This window comes from Canis lupus, chromosome 14, assembly GCF_003254725.2.
Source record: "Canis lupus dingo isolate Sandy chromosome 14, ASM325472v2, whole genome shotgun sequence".
In the NCBI taxonomy this organism is placed as follows: Eukaryota; Metazoa; Chordata; class Mammalia; order Carnivora; family Canidae; genus Canis; species Canis lupus.
This window is the reverse complement of record NC_064256.1, coordinates 55,603,002-55,616,520: the sequence shown is the minus strand read 5'-3', so window position 1 is coordinate 55,616,520 and position 13,519 is coordinate 55,603,002. Positions and strand designations below refer to the sequence as shown.

At 42.4% G+C, this 13,519-nt stretch overlaps 1 protein-coding gene and 1 long non-coding RNA gene across 6 annotated transcripts in view; one reads left to right on the top strand and one right to left on the bottom strand.

The window, feature by feature from the left end:
- The window catches only part of MET (MET proto-oncogene, receptor tyrosine kinase), a 126,589-nt gene that overhangs the window by 17,507 nt on the left and 95,563 nt on the right, over positions 1 to 13,519 (bottom strand). For all 5 annotated transcript variants that reach the window (XR_004804750.2, XR_004804751.2, XM_025464745.3 and 2 more), the window contains 2 exons: positions 10,175 to 10,284; positions 8,809 to 8,974 (listed from right to left, as the gene is read on the bottom strand). Coding sequence is in view for 3 of the 5 variants with exons in the window: in XM_025464745.3 (XP_025320530.1) it covers positions 8,809 to 8,974; positions 10,175 to 10,284 (276 nt within the window). In the remaining 2 variants the exon portion in view is untranslated. The remainder of the gene's footprint in view (positions 1 to 8,808; positions 8,975 to 10,174; positions 10,285 to 13,519) is intronic.
- Positions 1 to 13,519, top strand: part of LOC112670798 (uncharacterized) — a 53,922-nt gene that overhangs the window by 7,378 nt on the left and 33,025 nt on the right. The gene's annotated exons all lie outside the window — the stretch shown is intronic.

Below are 13,519 nucleotides of genomic sequence, written 5' to 3'. Positions count from 1 at the left end.
GTAATTCGGCATGTGTGGATCCGCTGGCTGAGGACCCAGGAAATCAGCTCTTCCTTAGCAACACATCTAGGCCACTGACGACCAAGAAGCATAGGAGGGCAGAAAGGAGGCCCTGAAAAAAAGGAGGCTTGGAGGGAAAGGAGAACACAGACCAGACAGGCAGGGTAGGAAAATAGAACATTGAGAAGCAAGTGCAGCTTGTAGCATTCAGCCAGGAGAATAAAGCATGTCTATCTGAACACTGTGACAGCCCCACAAAAACGAGGTAGATACTGTAGTTGCTGATACAAATCTCCATTAATGGCTTTCCCTCTCCATTAATGGCTTTCCCTTTGCCAAGTGCAAGAACCCTTTAAGGCCACTGACTGCCTTGATTTAAATAGAGAAAACACTCTTTCCCAGGTGGGAACTAAATAACCGTTGGCCCCTGCAGCCTTTCAAAATCGAAGTTTCCAAAAACTGAATATCTTATGAGCCACTTCTGACAACTCCACTGTGTTAACCTTTAAGTTACAGAATTTGCATTGAAGTTTAAATCAATATAACAAGTATCTACTGACACTTGGTGCACAAGTAGGTTACTGTCCAAGTTACTGGATGAGCCTAAGGTTGATTTAACAGGGTTAAGAGTATTAACTGTCAACCAACTGTCACACAGAACAGTTAGATAGAGTAATACAGAGCAATAGTAGAAAAGAGGTACAAATGCTATGAAAAGTCAAAGAGGTAAGGTTGGGGTACTGAGAAAGGCTTCAGGAGGAAAGTGACAGTAGATTTTTTTTTTAAAAGATTTTATTTATTTATTCATGAGCGGCAGAGAGAGAGAGAGAGAGAGAGAGAGGGAGAGAGGCAGAGACACACACAGGCAGAGGGAGAAGCAGGCCCCATACAGGGAGCCTGACATGGGACTCGATCTTGGGTCTCCAGGATCACGCCCTGGACTGAAGGCAGCACTAAACCCCTGAGCCACCTGGGCTGCCCTAGACTTCAAGAGTGGGGAGCATTTGTTTTCTAGGTGCATAGAATGTGCAGGCAGGAAGAGCTCTGGATGGAGGGAATGGCTCTAGAGATGAGGTACTTGTGCGTTTTTTTCAACCATAAGAACATTAGGTCACTCTCCTTGATGCGTAGAGTAGATGAGGGGGATAAGCGATAGATAAGGTTGAAACAAGAGCATACTGTGGGAGTTTTTGAGTGTTGAAAGTGAGCTAAGCTGAAATGGATGGGACATGCGGTTGGGCTCCAGGAAATTGCACCTACAATAAACACTACGCTTTAGACAAATACGGGAAGCCCATTCACATAAGGAGACCAGCCAGAGGAGTTTCTGAACAAGAACAGGTGAGGGGCGCTACTGCATCTTGGCAACATGGAACCCAATGAGACTGACTCCCAAATTAGGGTGGTAGGAAAGAGTATATATCATACAATAAGCCAGGAACAGCCATCATGTCCTTTAAAAAAAGATTATTTTAGTTAATCCTTATAAAAACCCTGTAATGTAACTGGTCTTATAGATGCTCTAAGGATGAGGAAACCAAAGTTTTGAGAGGCTGGTTACTTGTCTGTGTCTGTGATTAGGTCTCCTAACCCATAGCCTTGGCTATAGGTTTATTTGGAAGCAAATTCAAAAATGGAGACAGAGATTGATAAATTTCTGAGGAATTATAGGACTTGGGAAATGGGAATCAGAGGAGGGCTGGAGGACTCAGGACAGGAGCGGTGAGAGGGAGGCAGCTTTCAGGAAAAGCACAGGACTGCCTGCATTCCAAACTCTCTGGCATAGCTTGGGACTGACAAGATGGTGGGGGAGAGAGTGAAGGAGAATGAGGCCAACCTAGAAAAGAGAGGCTAGGGGTGGGCAGGGAGTAGGAGGGAGAGAAAGAAGGAAGGAGGAGAAAGAGGAAGGGAGGGAGGAAGGGAAGAAAAAGAGGGAGAGAGAGAAAACGAAAAGGGGAGAGAGAAAGAGAGGGAGAGGTAGATGTTCAACGCTTATGCATTAGTCAGTTTTAGTTTCTAGACAGGAGAGCTCAGCCATTCGCATTTAACGGGTGCACGGACCAGCCATTCTGAGTATCTGAGCACCAGCAGTGAGCTCACCTGAAGAATCTCTACCTAACTTTATCAAAGGTGAAGATCAAAGCAGTTATTAGACATGACAGAGTATTATATAAGCCACAAAAAATGATAGAAAGTGACACAGCTAAGGCAAGCAAGGAATGGAGACAGTCAGATTCAAGTACTCAAGAGTGGGTAAATTGAGATACAACATGATTTGCAAAAAATCCACAACTGATTAAAAAAATGGATACATTAATAACATTTTATCAACTGGTAAATTGAGAAAATTTTCCAAAAAATTTAAAACTTCTGCTCTTTGAAAGATACCAGTAAAAGATGAAAAGACTAGAAAAAAATATTTGCAAAAACATGAATTTTTGATAACAATTAACAATAATAATCCAAAAATATATAAAGAATTCTAACAACTCAATAATAAAGAAATAAACCATTAAAAAAACAGATTAACTTCTAAAACTTAAAAAAAATGGGCAAAGGGGGATCCCTGGGTGGCGCAGTGGTTTGGCGCCTGCCTTTGGCCCAGGGCGCGATCCTGGAGACCCGGGATCGAATCCCACATCGGGCTCCCGGTGCATGGAGCCTGCTTCTCCCTCTGCCTGTGTCTCTGCCTCTCTCTCTCTCTCTCTGTGACTATCATAAATAAAAAAAATAAAATAAAATAAAATAAAAAAATAAAAAAATGGGCAAAGGATTTGAGCACACAGTTCACTAAAGGAGACAGAAGGATGGCAAATAAACATGAAAAGATGCTTAGCATCACTAATCACTTGGGAAATACGAATTGAAAAGAAAACGAGACACCACTACCGCCTAGTAGAATGGCTAAAACTTCCAAACTGACAATGTCAAGTGCAGGTGAGGATGCTAAACAACTAGAACTCTTACATTTTACTGTCAGGAATATAAAATGATACAGGCCCTGTGGGAAACAGTTGGCAGTGTCTCATAGAGTTAAATATACACTTATCTTAGAACCCAGTAATCCTACTTCTGGATTTTTACCCCCCAAAAATAAACCTTTCCACACAAAACCTTTAAGCAAATGTTTAGCATTTGTAACTATGTACAAGTATGGCTTCAAACTAGAAAGAACCCAACTGTCCTTCAAATCGGTGAAACGATAAACAAAATGTGGAACATCTGTACAATGGAATACCATTCAGAAATAAAAAGGGATGAGTGACTCTGTTATGGAAAACAGTATGGAGATTCCTCAAAAAATTAAAAATGGAAACTACCAAAAAACCACTACCATATGATCCAGCAATCCTACTTATGCATAAATAATCAAAGGAAATGAAATCAGTATCTTGAGATATTTTCACATCCATGCTCATAACGATGCTATTACAATAGCCGAGAGATGGAAGCAACCCTAATGCCCATCAACAGATGAATAAAGAAAATGTGGTACAAACATATAATGGAAAATCACTTGGCCTTAAAAAAAATCCCGTCATATGCTTCAACATACAATGGATCTTGAGGACATCAGGCTAAGTGAAACAAGCCAGTCACAAAAAGACAAATACTATATGACTCCCCTTACATGAGGTATCTGAAGTAGTCAAGCTCTTAGAAACAGATAGGCTGTTGGGAGGGGGAGACGGGGAATTTTCAACGGGTATAGAGTTTCAGTTTTGCAAGATGAAGAAGTTCTACAGATGGGTTGCACAACAACGTGTCTCTAGTCAGTTAACACTAAGTGCCATACACTTAAAAATAATTGAGATGGGCAGTTTTCTCTTATGGGTTCTTTGCGACAATTGAAAAAAGCGGAGAACATCTAGATACATTGATACTACTGGAACAGCATGGATAACCCTCAAATGCCTTATTCTAAGTAAAAGGAAACAGAATCAAAGGCCCTTTAAGGAATGATGGAAAGAGTATATGACTCCATTTATACAACATTCTAGAAAAGGTAAAACTATAGAGACAGGAACAGACCTGTGCTTTCCAGGTCCTAGGGACAGCATAGGGGTTAACTACAAAGGGGCACAGGGAAATTTTCCTGGATGATGGAACTTCTATATCCTAGGAGTGGTGGTGGTGGTGGTGATGCTTCAAAACTTGAAGAACAATTCTTAAAAAAGGGTACAGCTGGTATAGCATAATGATTAAAAAGGGTACAGCTGGTATTGCAGAATGATGACGCCATTAATAGAAACAAAAAATGAAGGATTGCCAGTTCACAGGACTGGACAAAGAAATGGACTTTGAACATGGTGACTTTGTGGTGCTGATGAAAACAATCCAGGAAGAGAGATTCGACGGTTACTGTTGATGGGAATGGTTGAAATTATTGAGGGAGGTTGATGCCTAAAGACCTCCCTCCTCCCCTCAAAAATCCTGAGGGACAGTTGCACGTGGGATGTGAGAGACGGGAGAGAAGGCGTCAAGGTTAAAGAAAACATAACCCAGAATCAAGAGGAGAACCAGATGGTACAGTGGCCCAGAAACCAGAGGAGAACATTTTGAGAAGGAAAGGGTGGTGGACAACGTCCGAGCGCTGCAGCAGGGTGAAGAGGCCCGCTGGGTGAGCACCTGGGAGGTCCATACTGACGTTACTGGAAGCACTTGCACGAAGTGCTGCACACTGTACGAGGCTGGGTATGAGAGACTCGTGTTATGCTTGAATGGGCTTCAAGAGGATTCAGATTTTAGCTGAGCTCCCTCTGGGCATCGGTGAGAAAGTAGACCCTCCTATACGCAGGCAGGTTTCGGCTTGGGGGTCTCTACCTACAAGCTTATCACGTGCTTTTGGGAATGTTCCATGACAACATTCAAAGGATTGTGAGGTCTTGGAAATTAAAGTTAGGGCGAGCTTATCCACACAGTCCATGAGCATTTGCCGCCGCAGCACCCAGACGGAGGACTCCCGTCCACCCTTTACATGGGATACGGTGTCCTTCCGTGAGAGGGAGAGAGACCCAGCTCTGCACGTCAGGAGCCAGTGCGCATTTCCAGCCAAGAATCTGAGTGACAACTGCTGTCTAAGGAGTGGTGGCCTCCGCGCTGTGTGTACGTGTGTGGGGTTGTCTAAAACCTCAGAATCAAAATAAAATAAAATAAAATAAAATAAAATAAATAAATAAAATAAAATAAAATATAATAAAATAAAATAAGATAAGATAAGATAAGATAAGATAAAATAAAATAAAATAAAATAAAAAAATAAAAAGAATAAAACCTCAGAATCACAACTCTTGCCTTGAATAGTCAAGATTTCATCAGTTTCTTTTTTTGGTTTTGTTTAAAAAGCTTTGCTGAGGTATCACTTATGTATCATAAAATCTGCCATTTTTTAGGGTGAGTCAACGATGTTTAGTATATTTATTTGTGCAGCTATCATCACAATTCAATTTTTAAAAAAGATGTATTTATTTAGTTAGTTAGTTATTTGAGAGGGAGAGTGGGAGGGGGAGAGAGAGAGAGAGAGAGAGAGAATGCACAAGTGGGGGCGGGGGGAGGGGCAGAGGGAGAAGAGAATCTCAACCGGACTCCTGGATGAGCACAGAGCCTGAGGCACGGCTGCATCTCATAACCCAGAGCTCCCGACCTCTGCAGAAATCAAGAGTTGGCTGCTTAATTGACTGAGCCACGCCGGTGCCCCCGAAATTCAGTTTTTAGACCAATTCCAACACCCCAGAAAGTTCTCCACTCCTGTTTGTGGTCAATCTTTCCTCCTGCCCTCAGTATCCAGGCAACCACTGATCTGTTTGTCGTCTCTCTAGTTTTGCTGCTTTCTAGAAATTTCATTTCATTCAATATACAATCTTGTGAGTCTGCCTTCTTTTGCTGGACACAGGTATTTCTGAGGTTTATCCATGTTGCAGGCATCAGCAAGCAGTTCCCTATAGTGCTGACTGGTAGTGATCCATCGTATAGAAATGACATGTTTTGCTCATCCGTTCACCAGCTGAGGGACATTAGGATTGCTCCTGGTTTTTTCCTATTATGGATAACAGGACTGTGAACATTCACGTACAAGCCTCGCGTGGGGATATGTTTCCATGTGTTTATTGCTAGCTATCCACGTATCTCTTTGGTGAAAGGTCTATTCAAATCTTTTGCCTATTATAAAAAACCAAGTTATTTTGGCTTACTGAGTTGTAAGCGTAGGTCTGGTTCCTGATGGTGACTAACAGTCGGGGTGGAATGTATGCTCTTTGCGGATAGGCTAATTCTCCCTGCCTTATTATGCCTTCACCCGTCACCGTCACCAACACATTCCCAGTCTCCCTCTTTAGCCATTTCTTTCATCTTTTTCAGAATCTTTCAGGATCAAAATCCCAGGGATTACGCTCTAGAATGTACTATCTCGTCCTTTATTAATCTTTTCCACTCCAAGGTCTCATCCCTCCACTACATCCTGTAACACGTTTATTGAAAACAAACTCCCAGTCACTCTCAACTTAGACTTTAATGCCTCCCCCACTTCCTCAGGAACTGAAATTCTGCTTTCACTTGAAGACCACAGTGTCTTTGAAACCTGCTGACTCACGGGGAGGAGGGCAGATGACTTCTCACTTCCCAAAGCCATACTCAGATCTCTGTCCCCTGTCATCTCTCAGTAGCTGCCAACCCTTTCTCTTTGGAACCCTATGCCCTCCATTAATATTATTTTCTGCCTACCTTGTTTGCTGGTGTCACCAGTTGACATTTTTTCCCTTTTCACTTGTTATCTTCAAGGACTGAAAATCCCTGTTTCTCTACCTCTGCACATCACAGTCCTCTTGACTTGTACGTGCAAATAGGGTAAGAGTATTCTACACATTCAACACCCGGGCTCCTCGGCCCACTCTAAACCTCCAAGCCATTCAAGTCACTCAACTTTCAAGACTGTTTCTGTGTACTGAGGAGCAGTGGACCCTGCTGACCACATCCCATCTCTTCTTGAAGCTTTCTCTTCCTCCGGCTCTCATGACAGCCTCTTTCCCTAGGTTTTTTGTCCCTCTGCTTTTCTCCCTCATTTCCTATGTGTAGGTTCTCCGGAGTAATTGCTTTTGGACTCTAAAAAGCCTATTTCCACCCTTGACCTCTGTTATGGACTAAACTGTGGACCCTCTAATCCTATTCATATGTTGAAATTCTAATGCCCAGTGTGATGGTATTAGGAGGTGGGGACTCTCATCTACCTAATGGGAGGTAATGAGTGTGGACGAAGGTAGAGCCCTCCCGATGGCATTAGTTTCCTCATGAGAGGAGACACCTGGGAGCTTACTCTTGCTCTTTCTCCTGCATGAGGACACAGTGAGCTACATGCGAGCCAGGAAGAGAGCTCTCCCCAGAACCCGACCATGTTGGCACCCTCATCTCACACTTCCAGCCTCCAGAACTGAGAGAAATAAATGTCCGTTGTTTGAGCCACCCCGTCTGTGGTACTTGGTTATGGCAGCCCAAGTCCAGTGAGATAACCAACAAGGTTATACGAGCTGCAGATCCACATTTCCAAATGCCTGATGGACCTTCGCTTGGATGTCTTACTCCCAAGTCAAACTCAGTATGTTCAAGCCTCAACTGGTATCCTTCCTCCTCAACCAGCTTTTACTCCTCTGCTTCACACACGTGTTACCGCACTAGCATATAACTTGCTCATCTTCAATTTCTTGCTAAATATTGTTGTTAATACCTCTGAGATGCCTTTCCTTCCATCTCTTTCCTGTTCTACAGTTTCTGTGTTATTTCAAGTTCTACCTCAAAAGTCATCTTCCCGCATGTACTTCTCTCAGAACATCTTAGAGTAGAGATGGTGGTGTTATCCGATTAGACTTTAATTTTTCCACACAGCCCGAGAAGAAATTCCAGACTCCCTCATTTGGTTTCCAAGAACCTTTGTGATCTAGCGTGTGTATATTTTTCCCAGTTTATCCTCAGGATTTCCCTCTGTGCCTTCTATTTCTGCCAAATCGCCCATTGCTTACAGTTTCCTTAGAACTTGAAAGATGCATATACTTTCCTGCCCCTCTGCCTCATCTGGGTTGTTATTTGTTTCGTGGCCCATTCTCTCCTCCTTTAAGGCCTATATCCAGCCCTGCCTCCTCCACCAGGTAGAAGGGAAGTAACAAACCTGGCTGCCCTGGAGAGTCTCTCCCACCCTCAGGACACAGGGTAGGAGAGACACTTCCCATCTTTTGAAGCTTGTTCTGTGAGAAGATGGCCTTTGTAGATAAAGAAGGGCACGTTTCTAGATTTTTTTTTTAAGTAGGCTGCACGCCCGAGGTGAGGCTCGAACTCCCCACCTGACCCTGAGATTAAGAGTTACATGCTCTGCCGACTGAGCCAGCCAGGAGCCAGGAAGGGCACACGTCCAGCTGGGTACAGGGATGCTGCCTTCACTGCTGGGCCTGTCTCGGTTATAGCTTTCAGATTTCTCGAGGTGGAATTCAGCTGCCCTGGAGCTATGAGCGGCTGGACTAATCCCAGTTACTGACAGACATGCCTTCTCTTCTCTGACGAGCCAAAGCTCCTGGAGGACAGGCTCAGGCCTGGTTCAGCTCGGGACTTTCTAGAGATTTAGCATGGCGCCCTGCTAGACAAAGGTTTTTGATAAATGAATGAATTTATGAAAACAAGCTGCGGGTCATTTATCCTTAGGAAGAAACTGAAATTAGTCGTGTGGAATGCTTCCTTTTTTTGAAAAAAATTAAATTGCCATAAAACTACTATGAATGTTGGGTATGAAAGTAAAAGAGGAGAGGTCAGGGATGATCAGTACGTTACCACATCTGACTTGGTGGTAAACTTCTGAGTTTGCAGACTTTCTAAAGCCATCCACTTCACTGGTAGTTTGGCGCCTGTTTTGTTGTGTACGCTGTAGTATTCTTTATCATACATGTCTCTGGCAAGACCAAAATCAGCAACCTTGACAGTGAATTTTTCATCCAGCCTATAGAAAGGACAAAAATTATTACTGGCGCCTGAAATAGAATAATTTACAGTGATGCTGACTATCTATAGGTAGCAACAGGGACTTCATATTCAAAATCTGTAGCTTCTGCAGAGTGGGCTTCATCTGGCCTCTACTGATCAACACTAAATTTCAATGGGAATTCTTGAACAAAAATGCTCGACATTTATATCACAAATTCAACAGGCCAGGCAAAGAGATCAATGAATGATGTGGCATGAGAAAATCTCTTGCTTTAATTGCTCTTTTGTTGGCCCCCCTCCTAGCTTTCCTTTGTTGCTAAATCAAGTTTGCCAATTGACTACCACAAGCAATCGCAGATCTTCCCTTGTTATCTTACTAGTAATACTCAGTTTTATGGGGGAGAGATGACACAGGACTGTTAGTCTACCATTTCTTTCACAAATGGGCTAGGGTATTACAGAAAATTCACATATCCCACCACGGAGATAACAGAAAAATAGGATACACAGTAAAGCATCCGATGAACACAGCAAGCAAGGCTCAACAAAAATCAATTTCCGCTATCTGAGGCTATGCATCCTTTGTTTAAGCTGGCTTTTATGTTGTTACACTGACCAAAACCAAGGTAGGAAATTAATAGCAGAGCTCTCTCATTCACACATACCATAAGTCATGAATCAGTGCTATGTGAGGAAAGCACTGAATCCATTACAAACTGTTGACTGTTGAATTATACAGCCCAGGCAGCCAGACACAAATAAAGCTCTTTGTATATTCATTCCCAAATACCATTTTTGGTAGGGCTTCTGCAGGCTGACTTCAAATCCAGTCTTAGGAAGTTGCAATATGTTGGTATTTGTGTTACCGGCCTTCTCCTTTTCACTGTAAAATGCTGAAGATCAAATTCTCCCTCCCTAACACTAATGCAGTGTGAAACCACAACACTGGGGGCTACTGGTGGGAAGGGAAAAGAAAAGCAAAAGCACACAACAGCTGTTTAAGACCCCCTCTGGAGAATTCCTTTTAAATTCTCCATTTGATAAAGCCTGAAAGCCCCGCCTACCTCCCCAGTGCTTACATTTTGATTTAAAACTGTAAGGGAAATAAAGGACTTTTGCATAAGAAGAGAAAACACCCTCACTAGTTTCAACAGTGGGAAACAGATTCCTCTTTGTCACTTAATTTGGACTGTGGCACATAGATTCTTATACTTACATACAGTTTCTTGCAGCCAAGTCTCTGTGGACAAACTTTTTGCTTGCAAGATATTTCATGCCTTTGGCTACTTGAAGACCAAAGCCAATAAGATCTTTTACAGTTGGGTTCTGCAATCAAAGAGAATTGAAAAAGCATAAGCGAAGTATCTAATGATCTAACGATGATCTCAGAATTCTGAAATGTTTATAAGAATTATCTTGTTTCAAACAATAACTTGTGCCTTGTTGATAACAGCAGTCATTTATTAGATATTTGCATCTGTTATTTGCAAAGTACCAGGCTAGATGCTTTTGTGAATTTTGGCTAATCCTTATACACTTCTGTAGGGTGGATTCCATTTTCCAGATGGGGAAATGGAAATGTTTTTAAATTATTTTGGTGTGGTGGGGCCAACAGATGGAAGACCACTGCTATTGAAGAGGTAGCTAGTTATTGACAGTTCCCAAGAGGAGGGGACATGCGCCGCGCCAAGCAAGGCCACACAGGGAAGTACAACGGTTGGCCTAGGAGGCAGAGGGAGCAAGAAGAAAACATAGGCAAGAGCTTGTTTTGTAGTTTCTGAGGCAGGGTTAGCAGATTTAGGACTGGCTACTTTGAATAATTTCAGCAGGTTCTGGGGCGGTAGAGGCTATCTGCAGTCATCTGGTACCTGGCCCTGAAGTGATTACAGCGGGTGGATAGTGTCTCAGTGTGTGAGAGTTTTTTAAAGGATGTGATTGGGGTTGGTTTGCTTATGAAAGGCCTGTTCTTTGAAGGTGAGTTGTTTACTATCCAGGAATTTGCTAGTTCTGAAAAGGGCAGTCCCTCCAAGGTCCACAAGGAACCAGAAGTCAGAGCATCAGAAATACATGTTTAACCTAAAATTCCTATGGAACCACAAAAGACTCCAAACAGCCAAAGCAATTTTGGAAAGTAAAGCAAAGCTGGTGGCATCACAATTCCGGACCTCAAGCTCTATAACGAAGCTGTAGTCATCAAGAGAGTATGGTACTGGCACAAAAACAGACACACAGATGGATAGAATAGAACAGAAAACTCAGAAATGGACCCTCGGCTGTATGGTCAACTAACCTTCGACAAAGCAGGAAAGGATATCCCATGGAAAATAATCTCTTCAACAAATGGTGTTGGGAGAATTGGACAGCCACATGCAGAAGAATGAAACCAGAGCACTTTCTTAAATCAGACACAAAAATACATTCAAAATGGATGAAAGACCTAAATGGGAGACAGCAAACCACCAAAATCCTAGAGAACACAGGCTGCAACCTTTTTGACTTTGGCTGTAGCAACTTCTTACTAGACATGTCTCCGGAGGCAAGGGAAACAAAAGAAAACATGAACTCCTGGGACTTCATCAAGATAAAAAGCTTCTGCACAGCAAAGGAAACAACAAAACTAAAAGGCAACCAAAGGAATGGGAGAAGATATTTGCAAATGACGTATCTGATAAAGGCCTAGTATTCAAAGTCAGTAAAGAACATACCAAACTCACCCCAAAAATAATCCAGTTAAGAAATAGGCAGAAGACATGAATAGATATTTTCCTGAAGGAGAGATCCAGATGGCTAACAGACACATGAAAAGATGCTCAACATCACTGATCATCAGGGAAATAGAGATCAAAACGACAATGGGATCCCATCTCACACTTGTTGGAATGGCTAGAATTAACGACACTGGAAACAACAGGTGTTGGTGAGGATGCAGAGAAAGGGAAACCCTCTTACACTGTTGGTGGGAATGCAAACTGGGGCAGCCACCCTGGAAAACCGTGTGGAAGTTCCTCAAAAAGCTAAAACTAGAACTATTCTGTGACTCAACAATTGCACTAATAGGTATTTATCCAAAAGATACAAAAATACCGATTTGAAGGGGCACATGCACCTGCTTATAACAGCATTATCAACAATAGCCAAATTATGAAAAGAGCCCAAACACCCGTTGACTGATGAATGGATAAAGAAGTTGTTATATATATATATATATATAGCCTCTCTCCCTCTCTGTGTCTTTCATGAATAAATAAATAAAATCTTCAAAAAAAAAAAAAACAACAAACAGATGAACATAGGGAAAAGCAAAAAAAAAAAAAAAAAAAAAAAAAAAAAAAAAAAAAAAACCCAAAAAAGGGAGAAAGGCAAACCATAAAAGCAATTTTTAGCTATAGAGAAAAAACCGAAGGTTCCTGGATGTAGGCAGGTAGGGATGGGCTAAATGGGTGATGGTATTAATAAGCAGGGCACTTGTGATGAGCTCAGGTGTTGTATGTAAGTGATGAATCAGTAAGTTCTACACTTGAAACTAATATTACTTATTTATTTATTTATTTATTTATGAGAGAGAGACAGAGACATAGGCAGAGGGAGAAGCGGGCTCCACGCAGGGAGCCCAACATGGGACTGGATCCTGGGTCTCCAGGATCACGCCCTGGGGCGAAGGCGGTGCTAAACCACTGAGCCACCGGGCCTGCCCGTAACTGGAATTTAAATAAAAACTTGAAACAACAAAAAAGGAAAGAAATACAAGGTTAATATAGGAAGTTCAGAGAGAATTAAATAACTCAAAACCATTCAGATATTAAGTGGTGGAACCTAAATCTGTTGGGTTTAAAGCCCCCACTGTAGTGATATCAATCACATTAGAAGCCCTCCTGCTGCTACTAAAGCAACCGCCTGCAACTCCAGTGGCTTGGATCCTCACAGAACACAGGAAATCTCATTCTCCAGAAATTCCATCCACAAAATTGGATGGACAGAGGAATGCCTTTAGCAACTAACTATAAAAACTAGATCTGAAATCACACAGATGTCACTGGCTGGTAGCTCTGCTGGCGCCTGGCCTTTAGGAAGAGGGTATCTCTTCTTGGGCAGCCACTGTGGTGGTCTGTGAGCTCCAGAGGTAGCCCTACGAGGAGGGGCCCTACAAGGAGGGCTGCAGCCCCCTTACTGCACACAGCATGTGGAGAGGCCGGCTTATTTTTTGGATGTAACTGGTAGTGGTTATAGTATAGCCTCCCTGGACTATAAATATAGGCCATGGTACTGTGTAAAAGGAAATCTCTATCATGGTTTGATGCTGGGGGAATACTACTCTCAAGAAGGTAGCATATCCAATCAGATGAACTCATCATCAGGATAATGACAAGACTTAAATTAGAAACGTGCGATCTGTCGGGGCAGCTCTTTGGAAGGTAAATTCACCTTCTGCGCAAAAATTCACTGCGAGGGGGTATTTCATTCTTTGGGTAAACACAAAATATTTCTTTACCCTTCCAGAAGTTATTTCTTTTGTGAATCTGACCCCATGTATATGACGTTTTTGATCAAGAGTAAATCTACT